This window comes from Tursiops truncatus, chromosome 10 (assembly GCF_011762595.2).
Source record: "Tursiops truncatus isolate mTurTru1 chromosome 10, mTurTru1.mat.Y, whole genome shotgun sequence".
In the NCBI taxonomy this organism is placed as follows: Eukaryota; Metazoa; Chordata; class Mammalia; order Artiodactyla; family Delphinidae; genus Tursiops; species Tursiops truncatus.
Genome location: NC_047043.1, coordinates 102,351,710 through 102,376,877, shown reverse-complemented (window position 1 = coordinate 102,376,877; position 25,168 = coordinate 102,351,710). Strand labels below are relative to the sequence as shown.

Below are 25,168 nucleotides of genomic sequence, written 5' to 3'. Positions count from 1 at the left end.
CACGTGAGGGCTGCCTGAAGGACTGGTCTCGGTGAAGCCTCACTGAGACTGAGTGAAAAGCACACATACAGACCAGGAAAGATGTGCAGAAAAGGCCTCCGAAGTGCTTAGGCCTCCACGCTGCACTGGTGAGGGCAGGTCTGCCCTAACTCGGAGCCAGTCTGTGAAGACTGGGAGAGGTGGCCGTATTTATAACGCCAAATGTTCAAGAAAAGATCACATGCATACAAAGAAACGGAAAAAATGAATCTCCAAAAATGTCCCTGAACACACACAGACTTCATTCTTACTAGACAAAGACTTGAAAACAACTGTCTTAAATATGCTCAAAGAGGAAAACACAAAGAGCTAAAGGAAATCAGGAAAATGATATATGAATAAAATGAAAATATCAGCAAAGAGATAAAAATAACCAAACAGAAACTCTGAAGGTGAAAAAGGCAATCAATGAATTATAAAATTCACTAGATGAATTCAAGAGCAGGCTCAACCAGAGAGAAGAAAGAATCACCAAACTTCAAGACAGACCTTTTGAAAAGATTAGGTCTGAGGAGGAGAAGGAAAGAAGAAAAATGAACACGGAGGAAGTGACTTGAGGGACACCATTACACAATATACACGTTATGGAAGCCACAGAAGAAGAAATGGGGCAGAGAGCTTATTTGAAGAACTAATGCCCCCAAACTCTCCAAATTTGAGGAAAGACATGAATATACACATACAAGAAGCTCAAAAAAACCCAAGAAGGGGACTTCCCTGGTGGCATCATGGTTAAGAATCTGCCTGCCAGTGCAAGGGACACAGGTTTGATCCCTGGTCCAGGAAGATCCCACATGCCGTGGAGCAACTAAGCCCATGTGCCACAACTACTGAGCCTGCAAACCACAACTACTGAGCCCACATCCCACAACTACTGAAGCCCGAGTGCCTAGAGCCCGTGCTCCACAACAAGAGAAGCCACCACAATGAGAAGCCTGTGCGCCGCAACAAGAGTAGCCCGTGCTTGCTGCAACTAGAGAAAGCCCGCGCGCAGCAATGAAGACCCAACGCAGCCAAAAATAAATAAATAAATAAAATAAATTTTAAGAAGCCCCAAGAAGGATAAACACAAAAAGACTCACACCAAGACACATTACAATCAAAACGTCAAAAACCAAAGACAAAGAGAGAGTCTTGAAAGTAGCAAGAGAACAGCAGCTCGTCACCTACAAGTGATCCTCATTCAGGTTATAAGTGGATTTCACAGTAGAAACCTCATAGGCCAGAGAGAGCTGGATAATATATTTAAAGTTCTGAAAGAAAAAGACCAAAAACAAAAAAAACAACTATCAACCAAGAATTCTATATCTGGCCAAAAAACAAACAAAAAAAGTCCTTCAAAAATGAGGGAGAAGCTAAGACTTTCTCAGATAAACAAAAGTTGAGGCAGTACATTAATACTAGACCTGTCTTGCAAGAAATGCTATAGGCAGCCCTTCAAGTTGAAATGAAAGCAGCTAGACAGGAATGCAAAGCCATACGAAAATACAAAGTTCGCACATAAAGGTAAACATACAAACATACAGACCAGTATTACTGTGATTTTAGCTTATAATTACATTTTTTACTCTTCTATTGGATTTAAAAGACCTAAGTCAGAAAACAACTGTAAGTCTATGGATACACAATACATAAAGATGTAATTTGTGACGTAACATGAAGGGATGAAGGGGGAGGGGTCAGAACTGTAAAGGAGTAAAGTTTTTGTATGTGATGGAAGTTAAACTGCTATCAGTTTAAAACAGATTATATATTTAGGATGGTATATGTAATTCCAATGGTAACCACAAAAATATCTACAAAATATACACAAGGGAAACAAGAAGGGAGTCAAAAAGTATCATTACAAAAAATCAACTGAACATAAACGAAGACAGTAAGAGAGGAAATGAGGGCCCCAAACTACAAGCTATGCAGAAAACAAATACCAAAATGGCAGAAGCAAGTCCTTCCCTAACAATAATTACTTTAAATGTAAATGGATTAAACTCCCCAAACAACAGACATAGACTGACAGAATGGACAAAAAGACAGGATCCAACATTATGCTGTCTAGAAGAGACTCACTTTAGAGCTAAGGACACACATAGGCTGAAACTGAAAGGATGGAAAACACTTGCCAAGCAGATAGTAACCAAAAGAGAGCTGGAATGTTTATACTAATATAAAACAAAATAGACCTTATGCCAAAACTGGTATAAGAGACTAAAAAGGACATTATATAGTTTATTATTATTATTTTATATATATATATATTTTGGGCTGCATTGGGTCTTTGTTGCTGTGCACGCGCTTTCTCTAGCTGCGGCGAGTAGGGGCTACTCTTCATTGTGGTGCGTGGGCTTCTCATTGTGGTGGCTTCTCTTGTTGCAGAGCATGGGCTCTAGGCACATGGACCTCAGTAGTTGCAGCACACAGGCTCAGTAGTTGTAGCACATGGGCCCTAGAGCATGAAGGCTCAGTAGTTGAGGCATGCGAACTCTAGCTTGCACAGGCTTCAGTAGTCGTGGCACGTGGGCTCAGTAGTTGTGGCTCATGGGGTCTAGAGCACAGGCTTGAGAGTTGTGGCAGAGGGGCTTAGTTGCTCCACAGCATGTGGGATCTACCCAGCCCACGGATCAAACCCATGTCCCCTGCATTGGCAGGCAGATTCTTAACCACTGCACCACCAGGGAAGTCCAAAAAGCACATTATATGTTAAAAGGACATTGTATGTCAATTTACCAAGAAGACATAACAATCATAAAAATATATCCACCAAACCTCAGAGCTTCTAAATATATGAAGCAAACACTAACCAAACTGAAGAAAGAAACTGATAGAACTAAATTATAGTAGAAGACTTTAATGTTCCACTTCCAAAAATGGATAGAACAACCAGACAGAAGACCAATTAGGAAACAGAGGGCTGAAAGAACACAATAGACCAATTGGACCTAACAGACACATTACATAACACTCGACCCAAAAAACGTAGAATACACATTCTTCTCAAGTACACATGGAACATTCTCCACGATACATCATAGCCGAGGTCACAAAAGAAGTCTTCATAAAAAGATTAAAACATATAAAGTATCTTTTCTTATCACAGCAGAATGAAACTAGAAATCAGAGCACAAGGAAAACTAGAAAATTCGCAAATATGTGGAAATTAAACATCACACTCTTAAACAATAAGTCAAAGAAGAAGTCACAAGGGAAAACATAGAATATTTTGACAAGTGAAAACGAGAACACAACACACCAAACCTTATGGGATGCAGTGAAAGTAGTGATAAGAGAAAAACTTACAGCTATAGATGTTTACATTAAAAGAGAAGAAAGACCTTAAATCAACAACCTAACTTTACACCTTAACTAGAAAAAGAACAAACTAAACTCAAAGCTAGCAAAAGAGAGGAAATAAGAACAGAGACAAACAAAACAGAGAATAGAAAAACAATATAGAAAATTAACAAAACCAAGAGTTGGTTCTTTGAAAAGATCTACAAAATCGACATACCTTTAGCTAGATTGACTAAGAAAAAAATAGAGAAGACTCAAATAACTAAGATCAGAAATGAAAGAGGCAACATTACTACTGTTTCTACAGAAATATTACAAGACAGTACTCTGAACACTCTAACACTAAGAAATTGGATAACCTAGATAAAACTGATAAATTCCTAGAAACATGGAACCTACTAAGACTGGATCATGAATAAGTAGAAAAGGTGAATACACCTGTAACTAGTAAGGAGACTCAATCAGTAATCAAAAGCCTCCCAATGCAGAAAAGCCCAGGACCAGATGGCTTCACTGCTGAATTCTACTGAACATATAAAGAAGAGTGAACACCAATCCTCCTCAAACTCTCCCAAAAATTTGAAGAGGGAACACTTCCAAATTCATTCTATGAGACTACCATTGCCCTGACACCAAAGCCAAAAACATCACAAGAAAACAATGGGCCAATATCCCCCATAAATACTGACTGAAAAATCCTCGACAAAATAAATACTAGCAATAGGAATTCAACAGAGTATTAAAACTATTATACACTATGATCAAGTGGGATTTATTCCTAGAATGCAAGGATGGTTCAACATACAAACATAGATTAATGTAGTACACACCACGTTAACAGAATGAAGAGAAAAAAACCCACATGATCATTTCAATGGATGCAGAAAAAGCGTTTAAGAAAATTCAACACCCTTTCATGATAAAAACACTCAAAAGACTAAGAATAGAAAGAAATTACCTCAGCATAATAAAGGCCATATAAAAAAGACTACAGCTAACGTCAGACTTGATGGAAAAAGACTGGAAGCATTTCCACTAAGATCAGAAACAAGACAAGGATGCCCACTTCCGCCATTTCTACTCAATATAGTACTGGAAGTCCTAGCTAGAAAAATAAGGCAAAAAATAAAAGTAATAAAGGGGAACCAAACTGGAAAAAAAAAGTAAAATTATCTCTGTTCACTGACAAAATGATCTTATATGTATAAATTCCTAAAGATTGTACAAAATACTGTTATAACTAATAAAAAATTTAGGAAAGTTTAGGATACAAAATCAACACACAAAAATCAGCTGTTTTTCTATATACTAATAATGAATAATCCAAAAAAAGAAATTTAAAAAATAATTCCACTTACAATATTATGAAGAACATTTAGGAATAAACTTAACTAGGAGGCAAAGATTTGTGCACTAAAAACTACAACACACTGCTGAAACAATTAAAGAAGATACCAATAACTGGAAAGAAATCCTATGTTCACAGATTAGAAGACTTAATATTGTTAAGATTTCAATACTACCCACCCAAAGTGATCTAATCTCTATCAAAATCCCAACAGTGATTTTTGCAGAAATAGAAAAATCCATCCTAAAATTCATATAGAATCTCAAAAGAGCCCTGAATAGCTGAAAAATTCTTGATAAAGAAGAACAAAGTTGGAGGTCTCACCCTACCTGATTTCAAAAATTGCTGCAAAGCTACAGTAACCAAAACAGTGCGGTACTGGCATAAAGACAGGCATGAAGAGCAGCAGAAGAAAATACACAGCCAAGAAATAAAGCCTTACATATAAGGCCAAATAACTTTTGGCAATGGTGTCAAGACCATTCAATGGGGAAATACAATCTTTTCAATAAATGGAGCTGAGAAAACTGGATATCCATACGCAAAAGAATGAAGTTGGACCCTTACCTAACACCATATATAAAAGTCAGCTCAAAATGGATTAAAGACTTAAACGTAAGAGCTAAAACTATAAAACTCCTAGAAGAAAACATAGGACAAAAGCTCTATGGCATTGGATTTGGTGGTATTTTGCATATGACACCAAAGGAACAGGCAGCAAAAGAAAACAGAGAAATTGGACCTCATGAAAGTTAAAAATTTTGTGCATTAAAGGACACTATCAACTGAGTAAAGAGGCAACTCCAGAATTGAAGACATATTTCAAATCACATATCTGATAAGGGATTAACATATAAAATATATAGAGAACTAGGGGCTTCCCTGGTGGCGCAGTGGTTGAGAGTCCACCTGCTGATGCAGGGGACATGGGTTCGTGCCCCGGTCTGGGAGGATCCCGCGTGCCGCAGAGCGGCTGGGCCCGTGAGCCATGGCTGCTGAGCCTGTGAGTCCAGAGCCTGTGCCCCACAATGGGAGAGGCCACAGCAGTGAAAGGCCCGCGTACCGCAAAGGAAAAAAAATATATATATATATATATATATAGAGAGAGAGAGAGAGAGAGAGAGAGAGAGGGAGAGAGAGAGAGAGAGAGGGGGAACTAAAACTAAACAAACAAGAAAAACCCCAATTTAAAAATTGATCAAGTACTTGAATAGACAGTTCTCCAAAAGAGATACTGTCCGTTAATAAATGGTCAATAATCATGTGAAAAGATATTCAACATCATTAATCATTAGAGAAATGCAAATCAAACCACAATGAGATATCACTTCACACCCATTAGGATAACTATTATCAAAACAAAAACAGTATAAAAAACAGAAAATAACAAGTGTTGGCCAGGATGTGGAGAAACTGGAACCTTTGTGCACTGCTGGTGGGAATTTAAAATGGTATGGCCCCTATAGAAAACAGTATGGTGGTTCCTCAAAAAATTAAAAATATATAGAAATACCATATGAGCCAGCAATTCCCCCTCTGGGTATAAGCCCAAAAGAATTGAAAAGAGACCCAAACAGATATTTGTACACCCATGTTCACAGCAGCAATATTCACAGTAGCCAAAAGGTGGAAGTGACCCAATTGTTCATTGATGGATGAATGGATAAAGAAACTATGGTCTATACAGACAGTGGAATAGTATTCAGCCTTAAAAAGGAAGGGAACTGTGACCCATACTACAATAGCCAGTCAGAAAACGACAAATACGGTACGATTCCGTTTATATGAGGTCCCTAGAGGAGTCAGATTCCTAAGACAGGAAGCAGATGGTGGGGCCAGGGGCTGGGGAGGGATGGGGAGTTACTGTTTAATGGGGACAGAGTGTCAGCTGGGGAAGATGAGAAAAGTCCTGTGGTTGGCTGGGGGTGATGGCTGCACAGCGATGTGCATGTGCCTGACGCCACCGAACGTAAAATGGTTACAACGGTAAACCTTACGTTACCTGTATGTTACTACAGAACAAAAAAGCTAACCAATGGAAGTATACATTTTAATCCACAGATGTAGGAATTAAGGGTTGGGGAAAACGTGGCTTACAGTTAATGTGGGGAAGGGGCTAAAAAATGAGGGCGTGTTTTTCACTATTTCCTTTGGGCCATGGTCTTGCCTGTGGCTCACAGGAAGTGCCCGCCTGGTCAGGTGCCTGCACGTTCAGCCCACCCCTCACACTGTTGCCAGATTCCAGGTCACAGGTCAGACCCTTTCACTCCTCACAAGTCTGACAGCGTGAAGTCCACACTTACTACCCCGTATTTTTAGATATCAATACCGCTGAGAAACTGAAGTTCGGCCATTTGCCACTTTACTCTCCTGACTCCCTTTCATACACCCTGTGTTCAGCCCCACTGTTTTCATGGCCTCATCTCCTACCTTTGCTTATAGGAACTCCTCAGCTAGATGCTATTCCTTGCCTACATCCACCTGATCCCTCAAGGACCAGCTTAAACATCACGTCCTTAATTTTTCTGATCCCCACAGAAGCAGCTGTTTTTGCCTCTCATTCCCACAGCACCTGTCTCGCACACGTGTTTCTTTGGATACCTGAGAAGTGGCTGATGACAGCTCCATTAGACCACGAGTTCTCGGGAGGCAAGGCCACAGTTTATTCATTTCTGCAGCGCAAAACACTAAGCACCCAGTTACACTTGCTGAATGACATTAGGGGCCCAATAGAGGGACAAACCTCTCTACCTGACTCTGCACAGGTAGGGATTTGGAATACGGTGTCCAGTCTGGGTGACACATTTAAGCGGTTCATGGTCTAACTACTGCACAATCCATTTAGTGAAGGGTCACATGTAAAGACAAATGACATAAACGCATGAAAAGCTTGGCCAGGAAAGAAAAACACTCAGGGAAAATACTGAAATATCTACCATCCAAGTAGAAGCCAGACTCTTAACTCTGTGCGCTGGAGCGACAATCACCTCCAAAAGTGAGCAAATGTTTCAGGGAGACATTCTGTGCACTGGAGCGACAATCACCTACAAAAGTGAGTAAATGTTTCAGGGAGACAGATATGGGCTCAATTTTTTAAAAACTCAGTAAACAGAGCTGTCCAATTATGTAACAGGACTCAAAGTAGTGGCCACGTTGTTGGAAGCGGTGACGCACACAGAACAGAAAATCATCTGTCCTAAGGTTTTCTGTGTCAGCAAAGGTTTGACCAGAACAATCTAAGGCTGTTTATTCACTCAGCTCACTTACCTGCCTCCTACTACTCTAGGCTCCAGCGACACAGCAGTGGCCAGGCACAGTTCTGACTGCTTGGCCCTTTTATAAGCTCCAAAGGACTACTTAAATACGTAGAGAAAGAAGACAGAGGCTAGAAAGAGACCAACACATATGTGAGAACCTGATAGGTGATGAGTGAGCATTCAAACCACCGTGGAAAGAATGGACTCTCCAAAAAATGAAGCAGGGACAACTGACAAGTTATAAAGGAAAAAAAGAACTGGATCCCCACACGTCCTCAGCTTCACGTCCAGGTGGAATTAAAGAAGCGGGGTGTGAAAAGCACACTCTAAAACTTTCAGGAGCTAATGCAGGAGAGTATCTTTATGACCTCAGAGTAGAAACAGGTTTCTTAAATAAGACACAAAAAGCACAAACCAGAAAAGAAAAAGAGTGATAGTCAACCATGTTAAACTTCCAAACTTCAGTTAACCAAAAGATCCCGAAAAGAGAGCAAAAAGAAAAGCCAAATCTGGGTGATTTTCCAATACATATCACCAGACGACTAGTATCCAAAATACATAAAGAACGCCTACAAATCAGTAACAATAAATAAATAAAACAACCTAACAGAGAAATAAGCAAAATACCTGAACGTTTGGCAGAAGAGGAAACTCAAATGACCCGTGAACACACGAAAAGATGTTCAGCGTTATCAGGGAAATGCAAAGCTAAAGCCACAATGAAATACCATCTCATAAACGCCAGAATCCAATAATAAAATACATCAACTGTTGGCAAGGATGCAGAGTAATGGGAACTGTTAATACCCTGCCAGTGGCAGGGCAAGTGGTAAGACCACGTGGGAACACATTCTGGTATCACCTCGTTAGGGAAGAAATCATGCTTCCTCTGTGGGCCAGCCGTTCAGCTTCAAAACGCCTACTCTAAAACAGCGAGTCTTGTGTACGTGCACCGGGCCATACGGTAAGAATAGGCATAACCATGTTGTATTGAAGAGCAAAATACTAGAAACAGCAGAACTGATACACTGTGGTTATGAGTCATCCTAGGGAAGAGTACAGTAATGAAAATTAACAAACCCCAGTTACAGGTACTAACATGCGTCAATCTCTAAAACATAACTGTTGAAGGAAAAAAGTGCAGAACACAAATGTATGATTCTACTTAACATAAAGTACCAAAACAAGCCCAAAGGCACAAAGTACGGTTTAATGATACATATGTTTGGCGGCAAAACTGTAAAGAAAAACAAGGAATTCTGGCTAGTGGTCACCCTGGTGGGGGTGGGGGTGGTATATGAACCAGGGGGCTCAGGAGGCTCCTGCCGGAGTGTGGTCTTCCTAGAGACACTGGAAGGTGCACGTGCGGGATACACGTTTGCCCGAACAACGTATAAGTCAATGGAAATCTGAAAATAAGACTGAAAATCATAATTTCACGCACCTATCCCAACAGTTTATGCTTGTGCATCTTCTGCGTATTATTTTGACTCTCAGTAACGTGAAGTACAGCTCAAAAATGCAAGATGCCGTAATACAGATGGGTCTGGCTTCCAGAGGATCACTGCTCAAACCCACAACACAGGTGCAGTGAGGGGCCGCGTGCAGTCCGGCCCACACTGCCGCTGAGGCGCCAAGAGCACCAGGGGCACGCGGTCGGGACGGCACCAGTGCCGGCCTCTCCCCGCTGCTCTCCTCCCAGGCCAGGACCCGTGAGACCTTTTCCCTCCGGATCCCCCGCCCACGTCCACCAGGCTCGCGGCCAGGGCAGGACAGCGGCTCTCGCCCGCAGGCCCGTCCGGAGGCTGAAGGCAGGACCGCGTGTCCCAGCCGAGGACGGCGGGGCCGGTGTAGCCTTCCGGACCGGGTCCGCGGGCGAGGGCGGAACGGACGGGCCCGAGGCCCGGGGAGCGGGCGGACACGGACCAGCGGACCCGGGCAGGGGTGGGGGGCCACGGAGGCGACGGACCAGTGGGCCCGGAAGCCCCCGCCCGCCTACCCGCGCACTGTGCGGACAGTAGCTCTTGCTGAAGATGACCACTCGGTGGCCCTCGATGAGGCCCAGCAGGCGGCGCCGAAGCTCCTCGCGGGCCGCGGAAGACAGGCGGCTGGTCCCGGGGGTGGACAGGCGGGCCCGGCGCCCGGGCGGCGACCGCGGCACAGATACGCCGCGGACATTGCCCAGTCGGCGGTTGGGGGCGGCGCCGCTCGCCGGTCCCGGGGACGTCTGCGCCCGCGAGGGCGGCGGCGACTGCGGCGGCAGCTGCGCCAGGGCCGCGGTGTCACTCCCGGCTGGGCCGGGCCTGCCCGAAGAGGAGACACCTGCTCCGGGAGAGCGGACGGAGGTTAAGCAAGGACCCCCGAGTGCCGCCCACGCCCTGCAACGGCCGCTCGCCCCGCCCCGGCTCCGCCTCGCCCCGCCCCGGCTCGGCCTCGCCCCGCCCCGGCTCCGCCTCGCCCGGCCCCGGATCAGCCCCGCCCCCGGCGCATGCGAACTAGGTCTCTACCTGGGCTCTGTGGGAACTCGCCTGCCCTTCGCAAAGGGGCGGGTGCCAAGCTGTATGGTCTAGTTATCCCAACGTTGGTATGCGCACCGCGGGAGCGCCCAGTCTCCGTGTGATCTCCCAGGGGTGACCCCTGTGGAGGACTTACTTCCACTCTTACTTCCACTCCACAAACCCTTTTAGGCCACCTTAAAAATAGATATATGGTCTTCAGTGAGGATGGATGTCTCAGTCTTTGGAAAGAGTGAATAAATAAAACCATCTTTAGGAAAAACGGCTATTTTTTTAAAGCTTATATCCAGCAAAGTAAATAAAAATACTACTGTGATTCTTATCGCTACGAAGTTTTTAAAGGAATTTCCTAGGTCGCTACCCCTCAGTGCCTACTGCATAGAATTCTGGAGGCACTCCTAATAAAGGGACCCTGAAGTCATCTGTGCCAGAACAGGAATCCTGTATCCATCATTTGGGTGGCTGGGTGGGGGATCTCAGGGCTAACTTGCTCACCATGACTTACAGCACCCTGCGGCCGTAGGATGAATGTGTTAAACCCCAATAAAGAGAGACATTCAACCACAAGACCAGCAGGCGTGGCCTGGTCCCTCTCAGGGGTCATCTCCTGACACCTTGTGGTTCACGGTGCTTCAGCCACACTGGCTTTCTCCCTGTGCCTCAGTTATGTCAAACACAGTCCCGCATTAGGGTCTTTGCATTTTCTGTTTACTCAGCCTAGATGTCCTGCCTCATCCAGGCAAATCTAGCTTTTTCTAGGGGACAGTATGAGAGGGAGATGCCTGAGGTCATTTCTCAGGCAGGCCGAGGTGAGTCCAGGTCTCCTGCCGACCATTCACTCACAGCCCCTTGCACGTTCCTTTCTAAGTATCGCCTGCCTTACTGTGGATTGGCTTTATGGCTACAAATATGATAGTAAGAAGGAGAAAGGGCTGCCCACAGCTTCAACTTAGGTTTATTGTCCTCAACACCCTTGTGCCAAATTTGTTATGTACTTGGCGCTGAGGATGCCTCTAACCTTAGTTTTCAAAATTTAAGAGTTTCACAGCCAGGCCTCCTTACGATTAACCATCCCGTCCCCTTCCCGTCCTCGGCCTCCAGTCCTCTCATTGGCCAGAGGCTGGGTCATTGAGAGAAAGGATAACACATTTCTTTCTGCTTCCCTGCTTCCTGGGTTTTCCTTTGTATCCTGTTCATGGCCTTACATCTAGTTGATCCATCAAAGCTTCACTGGTGGGCCTTTCAGAACTATGACACTGTTTTTAGGAAACTGTATTTTAATTAAGCTCTGAAAAAGCACAGGCTCTGAAGCCAGACAGCCTTGCTCAGAATCCCAGCCCCACTGCTTCCTAGTCAGCGGTCCGAGACAACAGTCATAGGATGAGACTAATACCAGTTCCTACCTCAAAGGGTTGATGTGAATTTACAAGAGTCAAGACACATAAAGTGCTTAAGACAGCATCTGGCACCTGGTGAGCACACAATCAGTACATGTGTGAAGTTTCGTTATTTACTCCTCCCAACAGCCCCAGAAAGGAGAGATCATTGTCTCCACCTCACAGGTGAGACAGCTAAGGATGGAGATGAGAATACGATCTTCCCAAGGCCACACGGATGTCAGAGGAGGGGCAGACTCGGGTCTCGGGCCCCTCCCTCTGGGGTACTGCCTTCTCCAGAGTCAGCACTGCAATTCCCTTCAATTCCCTTTATTATGTAAGCCAGCTCGAGTTGTGGTTTTTGTTACTTGCAATGAAAAGCATCTTAACATATAAAAATATTTCAGGATTATGATGTTAGGTGCAGAAAAATTCATGACTTATAATTTCTTAATGGAGTATATTTTTTATCATAAAATATCCTTCTTTGTCCTTGTTAAGTCTTCAGTCGTTAAATTCTATTTTTCCAAATATTACTGTGGCCAAATCTACTTTCTCTTGTTGGTATTTATAAACATATCATTTTCTATCCTTTAATTTTCATCATATATTTGCCTTTTCCTTCCATAGTTGCCTCCTGGGGCAGGAAGCAGCCTAATTAATCACCTCTTATCCCTTGTAAGTCCTTAATTCACTGAAGTCAGATTCAAGAAATCAGATGAGAGAGCCAGGAAGACATTGACACAGAAACTAGATTAGTGGTTGCCTCGGGTTGGGCAGCAGGGGAGAAAATAGGGAGGCATGTGGAGTGATGGCTAAGGGTTATAGGATTTTTTTTAGAAAAAAATGTTCTAAAATTGTGGCGATGGATGCATAACTCTGGGAATATACTAAAAGCCTTTGAATTTACTTTAAATGGGTGCCTTTCATGGCATGTGAATTAAGTTGTTAAATAAAGAAAATACGAATAAATAAAACAAGAACCAATTAGAAAACTAGAACTCTTAGAAATTTGATGTATTGTTGCCAAAACTTATTTATATATAAAAATATTGTACATAATATAAATTATTATGTATATTATATATAAGTATAATATGAATTATACATAATATAATATTACACAATTATTATTATCTGCACTTATATATTTCCATGTATACACACGTGTCTATGTATAAGAAAATTTCCCACAATATGGCACAATAAAGAGGCAGAAAATATGAAAGGAGAAACCAAAAAAATCAATCCATGAGGTTACAATGTCTGTCCAATAGAAGCTTCAAAAATATAGACAGAGAAAAAGGGACAGAAATAGGAAAATAATAGTAATAATAGGAGACAACTTCCCAGCACGTGAGCCTTCAGGCCAGAAGGGCCCTCTGAGTGCCCAGCATAACGGATCAAAAAGACCCACATGACGGCAGCACAAAATTTCAGAATATCAAGGATAATGGAAATATCCTGTGAGCTTCCAAAAAAGGTGGGTGCGGGGGGGATGCATTTGGCATCAGACGCCTCACCAGTAACTCTGGGTGCTGGGGGGAAAAGGAACAACACCTCTAAATTTGTGAGGAACATTAATTTTGTACCTAGACATCTAGAAGAAGCCAATGTTTACAGGCAAAGTAAAGGTGTTTTCAGACATAGAGGAACTCAGGAGGTTGACCCTGCACAGAGCATTTCTCGAGAAGTTATTTGAGGCTCCCCTTCACCCAAATGAGGAGCTAATCCTTGAAGAAATGCTCCAGGAGGAAAAGGTGAGCCCACCCTAGGAGGTTACTGAATGGAAGCCGTTGCAGGAAGCCAATCCGCCATCTCACAGAGCAGTTGTTTCAAAGAGAGGGAGGAAAATCTTCAAGAAAAAACCGGGGACTGAGCAGCAGCCCCCTGCTGCCCCTCAGTGCAGAGGGCCCGGCCTCTGTGGACACCCAAACTTTACCCAGTCTGTAAAGTTTCCTTAGTGGGAGGATGCTTTCCTATCACCGAGCCCCAGAAGGCAGAGAGTGGGGGAATAACCCAGAGACGTGGCTACCCAGCTGGGTGACATTGTGTGGGTCCAGGACGGGCAGAAAAATAAAGGCAGTGGGTGTGTCAGTCAGCTGTTGCTGCGTAAGGAACCATCCTTCATCAACAACCCTCAGTGTTGCTCGTGATCTGAGGTGGCAGGGTTCTGCCCTCCTGAGCTGGGCTCTGCAGGGCTTGCTGCCGTGCCAGCTGTGAGTCAGCCCTGAGTCAATGTGCCGCCTCACTCCTCTCCATGCAGCTTCCTAGCACATCTGGAGATTCAGCTGAGACAGCTGGGTGACTCATCCTGCAGCAGGCAGGCCCAGAGATCTCTGAGAGACAGGAAGCATGCAAGGCCTCCAGAGGCCTTGGCTGGGAACCAGAACACCTTCTCTTTTGTGACTTCCTGTCGACCAAAGGGCCAGAGGGAGGTACCCTGCCCTTCTAGTGACAGGACGGGCTGCAGTCGCATCACTGAGGACATGCACCCAGGGAGGGGACAGAACCGGGGCTTCTTTTGCCCACAGTCTCCCACGGGGAAAGAAAACAAGGATTTCAGAAGGTAGCAGAAGGGGACCTCTCTTTCTCGGTAGGCTCTCTTTTCCTTTCCCCTGTGCACGGGGCGCGAATGGACCATTTCCTCCGGCGGTACTCTGGATATTCTGAGTCGTTCAGACTTTGCTGTGCTTCTTTCCGTGTTTTCCACACGTGGAGGAGCCTTTGGTCAGCCCAGCACGGATCCCCTGAGCCAAGGGACCCACCAGAGTGGGATTCAGGTCCCGCTGGAGCAGAGATTCACTCTCCCCTCCCAGGCATGGAGGCAGCAGAGGGTCAGGCTGGGTCTCTCAAGTGAAGGGAGAGCTGCACACCCCCGCCCGTTTCCTGGCCTTGATCTTTCCAGAAAGCAGCCGGGAAAGGTAGGGGGGAGGTCTGAGTCACGGAAATGCCTGTTCAGGCGGAACCTTCTGAGTTTAAGTTACATAAACGGAAGTCGGGCCGGCAGGTCCGACTGCTCTTTTTTTTTTTTAGAAAAGGTGTCAACAGTTTCTTTGCCTTGGAAATGCCTACGCTCCAGAGTCCTTAGTAAACAGTCAGGAGGGGATGGTGGCATATTCGCACCGCGGCCCCCAGCCCTCCAGGGAAGGGGCGGAGGACGCTCTGCTGTTACTGAAAGCAGAGCCTCTCGCCGACAGCGCGTGGCCTCCCTCAGGTCCCAGCGGGAAAGGCGGCCCCGGCCCCGAAGGTAACTCCGCGGGGAGGGCGGAGCCCGCTGGGGGAGGCCTGCCCACCGCGCCAGCCCCGGGTCCCCGCGGGGAGACGTCGGCCTCAGGCCCGGAAGGTACCGTTCCCGCACGGCCCGGGGGATTCTTGGACAACTGGGCCGGGAAGAGTGCGGCCTCAGATGCAGAGCCGCTGTCAGCCAGAGCGAGCGGCGGACTGGAGCGCAGCGCGGGACCAGGGCTCGCCGGCCGCTGGGCGGACTGGCCGCGCTCTCCGCGGCCGGTTCCCGGAGGTGATTCCTCTGCCGCAGGCGCGCTCATCTGTCAGCGCCCGTGCAGCAGGGCCCGGGGCCTGCACCGCTGGAGGATTCCTGCCGGGATTCCGCGCGTTCCGAGGCGCGTCCGCCTGCCGAGCAGCGCCGCAAGGACGGCCCCGCGTGGGGGCCCGCCCGGCGTCACTTCTGCGGCCGGCCGTCAGGTGGCAGTGGCCGCTCGGGAAGCAGGCGGCGCGAGGCGCTTCCTCTCCGCGCACCTGCGCGCAGGTGCGTCCCCGCCGCCCGCGCCGGCGCACCTGGGCGCCTCGGGACCGCGGGGGCCGCCCCCCGCAGGATGTCTCCCCGTTCAGCAACCCTCGCTCCGGGTCTGGATTTCTCCTCTTAAACAGGTCAAGCCCGTCTCGAGTTCACGGAGGAAACAGGTATGAGCGCATGGTGTTCCATAGAGCAGAAATGCCTAGCGTGGACTCCCTGATGAACCGGAAGAGCAGAGGCGTGCTCTGCTCTCAAGGAATGTCCTGGTCGGCTACCGAGAACCCCGCCCTGCGCAAGAAGGCATGTGCACAGGCTGCGACGTGAGGAAGGACGGACAGAAAGTGTGCTGCCGCTTGGCCTGTATTGACTCATTGAAACCGCACGATAGCCTTCTGATTCTCTGAGCTACTTGGCTTGTCCCCATTACACAGACAAGGAACCTGAGGCCCAGAGAAGTCGTGAGTTGCTGGAGCCCACATCTTACTAAGTGGCCAAGGGAGATGCAGAACGGAAGGCGGGAGGGGTGGGGCTGGGGAGGGGCGGAGACAGTGAGCGAGGGGCGAAAAGGCAGGAGAAGGATGCCCGCCAGGGGCAGCGTGGGATCCCGTCCACAGCCCCCAGCTGTAGGCCGCCCGCATGGCATCGCACCTCTCCCCAGAGGCCTGGGCAGGGAGATGCCACGCCCTCTGGGAGCCGGGCCCAGGGCCCCTTGCAGACAGTTTTGGACCACACTCTGCCATCAGCCCAGACTGTGACATGTTCTCAGAGCCCTTGCACAAACCATAATTTGTAACGCTACACTTGTGTGGTTTTCTGATTGTCTGGCACACCCCCTCCCCCAGAGCGGAAGGGCGGGGAGCAGGCCATGTGGTCACCACTGTGTCATCAGTGCTGGGTGTGTGCTGGCACGTGGCTGACACTCACGGAAAGTAGGAGTGAAAGCAGAGAACAGAAGGTCCACCCTGGCGAGGGTGCAGGACGGGGGCTCTGGGGGTGCGGCTTGCACTATCACCTCTTGTCTCGGCCCCTCCTGTCTCAGGCTCTGGCTCTCTCCTTGAACACGTCTGTGTCCTTTAGCCCACGGGAGCTGAAGGGATGCTCGCTGGTTGTAGACAGCGCTCAGAGAACAAGAGTGAACGAGCTGACGATGGCTCTGAGGCCACATCCTTAGCTGCTTTCCAGCTGTGAAATAATCGAAGTGCAGCCACCCCGTTTCCCTGGAAGGGCTGTCTCAGGAACATGAGCGGGAGGTGACAAAGCTGGCTGTGTCCTGGGGTGTCACTCATCGCTCTTTCCCTTTTCCTCCCAGGGACTGGTAATGGCCTCATAAAACTGGAGCCTGCACGTTGGCCTCTGATCTGGTTCCTATTCATTTGCAGGAATGATTTCACCTAAAAGAATTCACTTTATTCCTCACCTGTAGAGGTGTCGTGTGCTGGTTAAGGATGCAGAATAATCGTTTTGGGCGATATGGCTGCTTTCTGCAAGTTCCAGTATCTAATTTGGAAGAACAGTAATTGTCGATTGTTAGAATCCTGGTGGTTTTATTTCTTTATTTTCTTATCTTGCAGCATTATTTGTGCTTCCTGCCTTTAAACTGTGATGAGCGAGAATCCTCTGAGAGGAGGGGTCTGTGTGCTCCTCCCTGCTTTTGCCGTTCTCCTTTTGTAACAGCTGCAAGAATTAGCGTCGACATAAATTCAGCCAACAGGAATGCGTACACACTACTGCTTTGTGGATCTGACAAATGGTAGTAGTGGGCGGCAAACCTGTAGAATAGAAAACCTACAAAACAGGCCTCAAAGCACCATTCTTTCGTCAAGTTGTGATGAAGGACATCTACAGACTCGGGGAAGAAAACTCAACCAACCAGGGAGTGTGGGTGAATTTCGTAGGTCTGGCAAACAAGCTGTTTATAACACACATGAGACTGAAACTCTAAGTTGCAAAGATATCAAGGCTGGGCTTGGAGGAAGATCTTGAGTTTTCTCCGTTTACAAAGCCTGTGAATTTGGTACTGTACTGTATTTATCCCAGTCTCAGAGAAACAGGAGACACAGAGCCTGAATCTCATGAAATCCAGAGAGGGGAGGACTTGGGAATCCGACTAGTGGCACTTGGGGCTTGTCCTGCAGGAGTGGGGCGGGGTTACAAGTTTCTGTCCGTCCGACTGAGAAGCTCTGGGCCAACCCCACGCAGCCCACATGCAGGTCCCCGGGTGGCTGAGAAAGGTCAGCCTTGAACACTCTACAGCACGCACAGGCGCCACCTGGGGCCAATGTCCTTACTGGCCTCCCACGTTCACCTGTGCCCATGCTGGGCTTTCCCATTTTTCCCAATCCTTCTGCAGATGGGTCAACTGATGTTATTTTCTTGGCTCCACCCTTGGACTTTGGAGGGATTTCCACACGTCCTAGCTTTCTCCTCCTCTTTCTTCCCCTAGGGGGGACACCTCAACCTAACTTTGACTCCCAAGGACACACCAACCAGTTCCCTTATGGGCCCCAAGCCAACCTGTAAACCAGGGGTGAAATGAGCTACCATTTTGGAGCAGTGAGAAGGAGTGCCTGGGAGGGGAGAGAAAGGAGGGTGGAAGGCAAGCGTCTGTAGGTTCGAAGGGGCCACTATTCTCACCAGACACGGCTGACGTGAGCCCCTCTGATCGGGCTCCATTTCAGCACCAGTGCCGCTAACTGCTCAGATCTGTTTGCAAATCTGCGTGATGATTCGAGACTGGATATGAGTAATGAGAAAGGCTTTCCATCGTGTTCTCTAAATAGTAACACTACAAAAGAGTGAGGGATCAAATTTATAGAGACAGCAGGACAGGAATTTTGAATAAGTATAATTGATGGCTTCAGAGAGATGCACGAGGATATTGCCTTTGTAAAAAAAAAAAGATATTAAAAACTTGATTGCTAAATTAGGAAAAACAAAAGCTCAGTGGATGGGCTGAAAAATGGAATATTCACGTTCTAGGAAACGTAAGTGAGGGATTATCATAAAAGTACAAAGAAATAGAAAGCGTGAAACAAAAGTCAAGCGACACGAAGGACAGAGTAAGAAATTGTAAAAGCCATCAAGTAGCAGTTCTGGAAAGAAAGAACAGACAGATTGGAAGGGAAGAAATTTTCCAAGAAGTGATAGAGGAAATTCCCCCCCAAACTGAAGAAATGCAGGGATGCTGAGACTGATGGGCCCCTCAAGAGATCAGCATGACGGTAGAGCAGTATCTTCAAAGTTCTGGGTGAAAATCACTTGGAACCTATAACTTTATATGAAGCCTAACTATTCAGTATTACAAGGCTATCATGCATTGTGAAGGCAAAATAAAGATATTTCCAGGCATGAAAGAAGCCAACCATTTAAGGCCCATAGACACTCTCTAAAAACAAACAAATGCTGGGTGGTGAGCTCTAGCAAGAATAAAAACGGTAGGGTACAATGGTGATCAAATAAAACAATAAAAGCTATTTTTTTTAAGAGTAAATGAGTGTTGTCTGTTTAAAATAAGACACTTTAAATAACAACGTGATACACCACCTGGAAAAGTGACAGAGCCCTCAAATGCTAAACAGTCGTGCCCTGTCCTGGGTGTGTATCCAAAAGGAATGCATAGATACCTGTTCCAAAAGGCAGATGCTAGAATGTTCACGGCGGCGTTGTTCGCAACACCCACACATTGGGACCAACACAGATTTCACCATCATAGAAGAAACCACCTGTGACACACCTGTAGAAGGGACGAGGAAAGCACCACTGCCACGTGCTCTTGTGTGGAGGAGTCTCAGAGGCGTGAGGCGGAGCAGAAGAAGCCATACACAAGGGAACAGACACTGTGATTCAAACATACAGGTTGAGAGACTTCACACACCGACCGGCGGTGACGGAAGTGGTGCTGTGGTTTACCTGTGGCGGCAATGATGGGAGGCTCAACAAAGGCTTATCGAGAACTGGCGATGTTCTGTGCCCCTCTGGGTCCTGTCTGCAGGGATGTGTTCACCTTGAAAAATTCATCAAGTTGTACACTTAAGATGTGGGCATGTAAAGTATGTCTTTATACTTTAATTAAAAAAGTGATCACGGAATAAAAACTCTAGGAAACTGGTAAATGGAGCAGAGGGAAGTAGCACGTGTTGTCTGACTTGGGGTGATTTAACTACAGAGAGTGTTTTATAAATATAACCTTAATTAAGTATTTTTAAAGGGTGACAAAAATTTTAAGAAAATGTAGTTGGTATAACAAAATGTAAGAAAGGGGAGAAAGAAACAAAAAGTATAACACACAAAAATAAAAAAAAGATGGAACCAACAATTCTAATAATATCAGTCATCACAATAGATGTGGGTTAAATTCATTAATTAAAAGAAAAAAACCCTGGTTGGATAAAAGTACAAATTATGTGAAACATATCTAAAAGAAATAATCCAGGAAAAATGAAAGGAAAGAAAATGCTAATAAAACAAAAAAAGATGGTCATATTAAATTCAGATGAAATAGAATTCAAGGTCAAAACATTTAATAATAAAAGAAAGGGGGGTTTCCCTGGTGGCGCAGTGGTTGGGAGTCCGCCTGCCGATGCAGGGGACACGGGTTCGTGCCCCGGTCCGGGAAGATCCCACATGCCGCGGAGCGGCTGGGCCCGTGAGCCATGGCCGCTGAGCCTGCGCGTCCGGAGCCTGTGTTCTGCAACAGGAGAGGCCACAACAGTGAGAGGCCCGTGTACCGCAAAAAAAGAAAAAAAAGTAAAAGAAAAAAAGAAAGGGGTATGTCATGCTGAAGAAAGGGAACAATCCACAGGGTAACTAATGATCATTTTCCTGCACTTAAAGCACAACTTGAAAATACATAGAGCAGAAACCTGTCAGATTTACAAATAGAAAGAAACTAGATCCTCAATGTCTTAGTGGGCAATTTTGACAAAACTCATAGAAATGAATAAGTAAAAAGAGGATTTGAATAAAATAAGTAATGAGCTTCATCTAATTACCATTCTGCTCAACTGGCAGAGATTATATATTCTTTTAACTACAAATGGAATATTCTGGAAAACTGACCTATGCAAGGCCGTTAAGGAAATCTTAATAAACTTCAAAGAGCTGCTATTACTTAGGCTGATTGAAATAGGATAAAACTAGAGGTTAACAAAAACATTTAAATAGCTCTTGAATTAAAGGGAAAATTAAAATATATAATGTATGAACTATTTAATGTCTGAACCATCACAGATGCACCATATTACAGAATCTGTTTTTCTGCCACAGCAATACTCAAAGGAAAAAGTATGACTTATATGCATTTATTAGAAAACAAAAAAAGATTGAAAATAAATGAACTAAACTTTCAAATAAAGAAACTATTTAAAAACCATTTAAACAATCCAAAAAAGTAGAATGATGGGATTAAATCTAAATGAACTAAACTTTCAAATAAAGAAACTATTTAAAAACCATTTAAACAATCCAAAAAAGTAGAATGACGGGATTAAAGCTAGAAATTAATAAAATACAAACAAAAGCAATGCAGCTGGTCAATGAAATAGATGTTTCAACAGATGAAGAGACAAAGGAGAAGAGCTCAGGAAAATAAAGCTATATGCCGGTCTTCTTCATAAACACGGGCGCAAAACACTCAGATAAAATGCCGTATAGAACGGAAACCTGAGGGCCATACAGACGATGGGGTGCTGCCCATAAGGTCACTCTGCCTAAGAATCATTCTACCCTTACTGCAGCCTCAGCGTATATTCCCGGCTCTGCTTTCCTCTCTCCCTCCTCTCTCCCCCCGCCCCCATCTCTCTCTATAATTGTGTATACATCTATCTATTTTTCATCTATATGTCCAGCTATATGTCTTCCGAATATGTTTATTTGTGAGTCTCTTGGCCTTTGTTCTCGAATTTGTCTTTTTTCTTTAGTTTCACATTTTTAGTTTCTTTGTGTCTAGATGTTTGTGTGAAAGTGTCTTTTTTCCACTTTCGTTTTTAACCTTTTTTTGTTTCTCTCCCTTCATTAAAAAAATCTCAAAAATATGTAAATGTTATGTTTTTATTAATTGAATGTGTTCTGTGTTTTTCATTTTAAATTATGATGAACAGAACATTTTTATAGTATTATATTTTAAATTAAATTGATTTTTATTTTTTAAAAATTAGCAAATTCAGTTTGGCAGTATATTAAGAGACATCCCAAGAACGCAGGTATGTGTTCAACTTTAGAATAAAAATCTACCGGTTTAAATCACTGCTTTTCTAGAGTACAAGAAAGATCACATAACTATCTTCATAGAGAACAAAAACACTTTTGAAAATATTCAACATATACACTTTCAAGATAAAAAACAAAGCAGCTAGAAAATTAGGTTCTTTCTTAATATGATAAAGGGCATTGAAACTCTACAGTAATCGTCACCACTTGATAATGAAATAAAGAGTCAGTGTTAGTATCATTGTGCTATTCAACCTTTTTGTTGGAGATTCTAGCCAGTACTATAATACGAGGGAAAATGTCATTAATACTGGAAAAAAGGAACAAAATTGAGATTATCTGCAGACCGTAGGATGACCTACCTGGAAAATTCTCAAGAGAATCTATTGGCAAAACCAATAAGAGAGTTTAACAGTGCAGCCACATATAAGATCAGCATAGAAAAAATCAATAGCTTAATTACATACTAGCAAAAACCAATTATAAAATGAAATGAAAAATGAACTCATTCTTGGGCTTCCCTGGTGGCGCAGTGGTTGAGAGTCCGCCTGCCGATGCAGGGGACAGGGGTTCGTGCCCCGATCTGGGAAGATCCCACACGCTGCGGAGCGGCTGGGCCCGTGAGCCATGGCCGCTGAGCCTGCGCGTCCGGAGCCCGTGCTCCGCAATGGGAGAGGCCCCAGCAGTGAGAGGCCCACGTACCACACACAAAAAAAGAAGAGCTAGCTATATCAGCTCTCCTATAAATTAATCTATAAATCCAATGGAACCCCAGTTGAAATCTCAGATAGACTGTTAATGGTATATGACAAGATGACTTCTTTCCCCGAGAAGGGGAATCTCCAGAGGTGGTCAAGAAAAGTTAAAAGAGAAAAACAAGGAGGGGACTTTCCTTGTCAGATATCCAAATATCTGATAAAGTTATAGTAGTTAAATCAGTGGTGAGTTGCCATAAAAAAGCTAAAGAATAGAGAAACAAATCTAGCAGTGTACTATGTACATATGGAAAATAGTGTATCATGAAGTTGGCTTTTTAAATTCAGTGGCAAAACAAAATATTCAATAAATGATAAAGGCTATATATAAAATCTACATAATTGGTTATTTATATGAAAACATTCTATCCAGCATAATCCCATAGCATAATAAAAAATAAACTGCAAATGGTTTTAAAAGGTAAACGTTAAAAAACTGTTTACAAGTTCAGTAGGAGATAATTCCTTACTAATACATAAAATCTACAACCCAAAAAAGAGCATGAATTAGATATTTGAATGAAAAAAGTTTAAACTTGTTTGTCAAAAAATGACCTACAGTTAAAAGACAAGTGGTAGATGGGAGAAAATAGAGCATTCGAAAAGAGGAGTGACATCTACAGCATATAAAAGCTCCTGCAAACCAATAACGAAAGGACCCAAACCAAAACAGAACAAAACAAGCAAGGTGGGCCAAGTATATGAGAAGGTGATTCACAGATAAAAGAATATCAAGGACCAGCACAAATATAAAGATGCTTAGCTTTAGATATAGTAATAGAGAATTGCAACTAAAATTAAAACAAAATGTTCTTCTCTATCACACTGGTGAAAACCTGGGAGGCTATCTTGAAGCTCCATTTGCAATGCAAACACAAGGCTTCTACTTAGAGGGTATTTTGTTTAGCATGGCTGAGAGGGGTGACGGAGATGATGGGAGGGAGGTAACGGTCCCCCGCAACGCTCTGGTGTGGCCGCTGCTCCGTGTGGGACCTTGAATGCAGAAAAGGCACAGCCTGCTCAGAGCCCACGGGGCACTCCCCGGTCGGTCCCTCCCTTCCCCTGCTAATAGACGCAAAAGGCTGGAAAACCATCTTGCCAAGTAGGCAACCAGCTTTACCACTGAGCTCTCTGAGGAATCCTATCGCTTTGTCGCTCTTATTACAGCCCAGTGTTATTTCCTTAAAGTCTGTGCGTACATTTTAATGATTCATAAAACTCTGTGAGAGTCCCATGGTTGCGAGTGGGTGCAGCTGCAGGGGGTGGAAGGGATCGAGAGTGGGGCAGGGAGCCAGTACCAGGACGGTCTCCCCAGCAGCCCCTCCTGCCTTCCCCCACCCCAACCCCCTTTCCCGGGCCTTCACCCCAGCTCCCAAGCCCCGAACCCAAGGGCCAGGCAGGCCACGCTTCAAGGGAGGCGCCACAGCCAGGTGGGACCCTAGAAAGGGCTCTGGCTTCTGAGACGTTTGGACCAGGGTTCAGATCTCATGTCTGCCTCCTTCCTGCTGTGTGACCTCAGGCAAGCCACGTCCCCTGTCTGAGCCTCGGCTGGCAGGCTTCTTTGGTTGATGCGTGGCACAACAATAACTAGTGATAACTGAGCGTTTCCTCTTTGCCAGGTATTGTTCTGGGTCCATGACATCTATTAACTCATGCAATCCCACATCAGCGCTACAGGTAGGTACTGTGCTTATGCCTGTTTTACAGATGAGGAAACCGAGGCAGAGGAAGGTGAAGGAACTTTTTGGAGACCACACGGGCAGCCGAGCTGGGACTGAGATGAAAACCTTCACTCTTAACTACTCAGTTTCTTGCCTCTCTGAACCTGGAGCAACTCGCTCACCAGCAGGGGGGCCCATTCAGCCAGTCAGTGACTCAGTCACCGATGCCTTGAGCGCCGCTCCGTCCCAGGCCCTGTGCCAGGTGCCCGGAATTCAGGGATGAATGGAGCAGACACAGTCCCTCTGCTCCGAAGCTTCTGTTTGGGGAACTGTGCGTGTTGTGGGTGGTACTGGCTGGAGACCAACGGTAAACAAACAAGCAGCAAAGATCCCGAGAGTCTTTTCAGGAGGGAAGAAAATAAGACACAGCAGTGTGCGGTGGGGGGTGGGCCTGGCTGGGGAGGCGGCATCACGGGCGGGCGGGGCCGTAGGGGCAGGTCCAGGCCTGCCGGCCCCCGAGGCCCCCGTGGCGGTGCTCAGGCTGCTCCGGGGCCCCGAGCTGGGGCAGGGCCAGGAGCAGGGCCAGAGCCTGTGCTGGAGACGGGAAGCCCAGCTCAGGTTACAGCCGTGGGCGGGCACGTGCGCACGCATGTGTGTACCTGCGCGTGCGTACCTGCGTGTGCATGCGTGTGCGGGGGTGGGGCGCTTAAAGACAGACTGATTCGCCAGGAGGCTGCAATAGGCTGACCGGACTCCGCTCCGGCTACGCCGCCACAGTCCGTGGCCCACGCGGCTTTGCTGAGCCAACGTCGCTCTCTTCCCACTGGGCTCGCAGCGCCCACGGTCCGCGGCCGCCTACGCGCAGCAAGCTGCCCTCGGGAGAACCGCGACAGGGGGTGACCGTCCTGGGGAGGCGCTGGGGCGCAGGCTCCCGGCGGCCGGTGCGCCCTGTCCCTCCCGGGCA

The 25,168-nt window shown here is 45.9% G+C and overlaps 1 protein-coding gene and 2 long non-coding RNA genes across 5 annotated transcripts in view; 1 reads left to right on the top strand and 2 right to left on the bottom strand.

Annotated features, from left to right (window-relative positions):
• TXNRD3 (thioredoxin reductase 3) overlaps window positions 1-9,892 on the bottom strand; it is a 41,348-nt gene extending 31,456 nt beyond the window's left edge. Inside the window, exons 1-2 of the mRNA XM_019947315.3 lie at window positions 9,377-9,892; window positions 7,612-7,719 (exon numbers count right to left, since the gene is read on the bottom strand). Of these exons, the coding sequence (XP_019802874.2) occupies window positions 7,612-7,614 (3 nt within the window). The 5' untranslated portion in view covers window positions 7,615-7,719; window positions 9,377-9,892. The remainder of the gene's footprint in view (window positions 1-7,611; window positions 7,720-9,376) is intronic.
• A 4,299-nt stretch (window positions 9,893-14,191) lies between these two features.
• On the top strand, window positions 14,192-19,071 carry LOC109552110 (uncharacterized). Of its 3 annotated transcripts, none has more exons than XR_002178860.3 (2): window positions 14,192-14,393; window positions 14,861-19,071. It is a non-coding gene; the product is annotated as an uncharacterized lncRNA (long non-coding RNA). The 3 variants fall into 3 exon arrangements; XR_002178859.3 differs by having other exon boundaries at window positions 14,835-19,071; XR_002178858.3 differs by having other exon boundaries at window positions 14,192-14,748; window positions 14,835-19,071.
• On the bottom strand, window positions 18,333-23,857 carry LOC141275715 (uncharacterized). Its single transcript, XR_012323960.1, has 2 exons — window positions 19,491-23,857; window positions 18,333-19,314 (listed from the first exon to the last, which is right to left on the bottom strand). It is a non-coding gene; the product is annotated as an uncharacterized lncRNA (long non-coding RNA).
• Window positions 23,858-25,168: the final 1,311 nt, after the last annotated feature.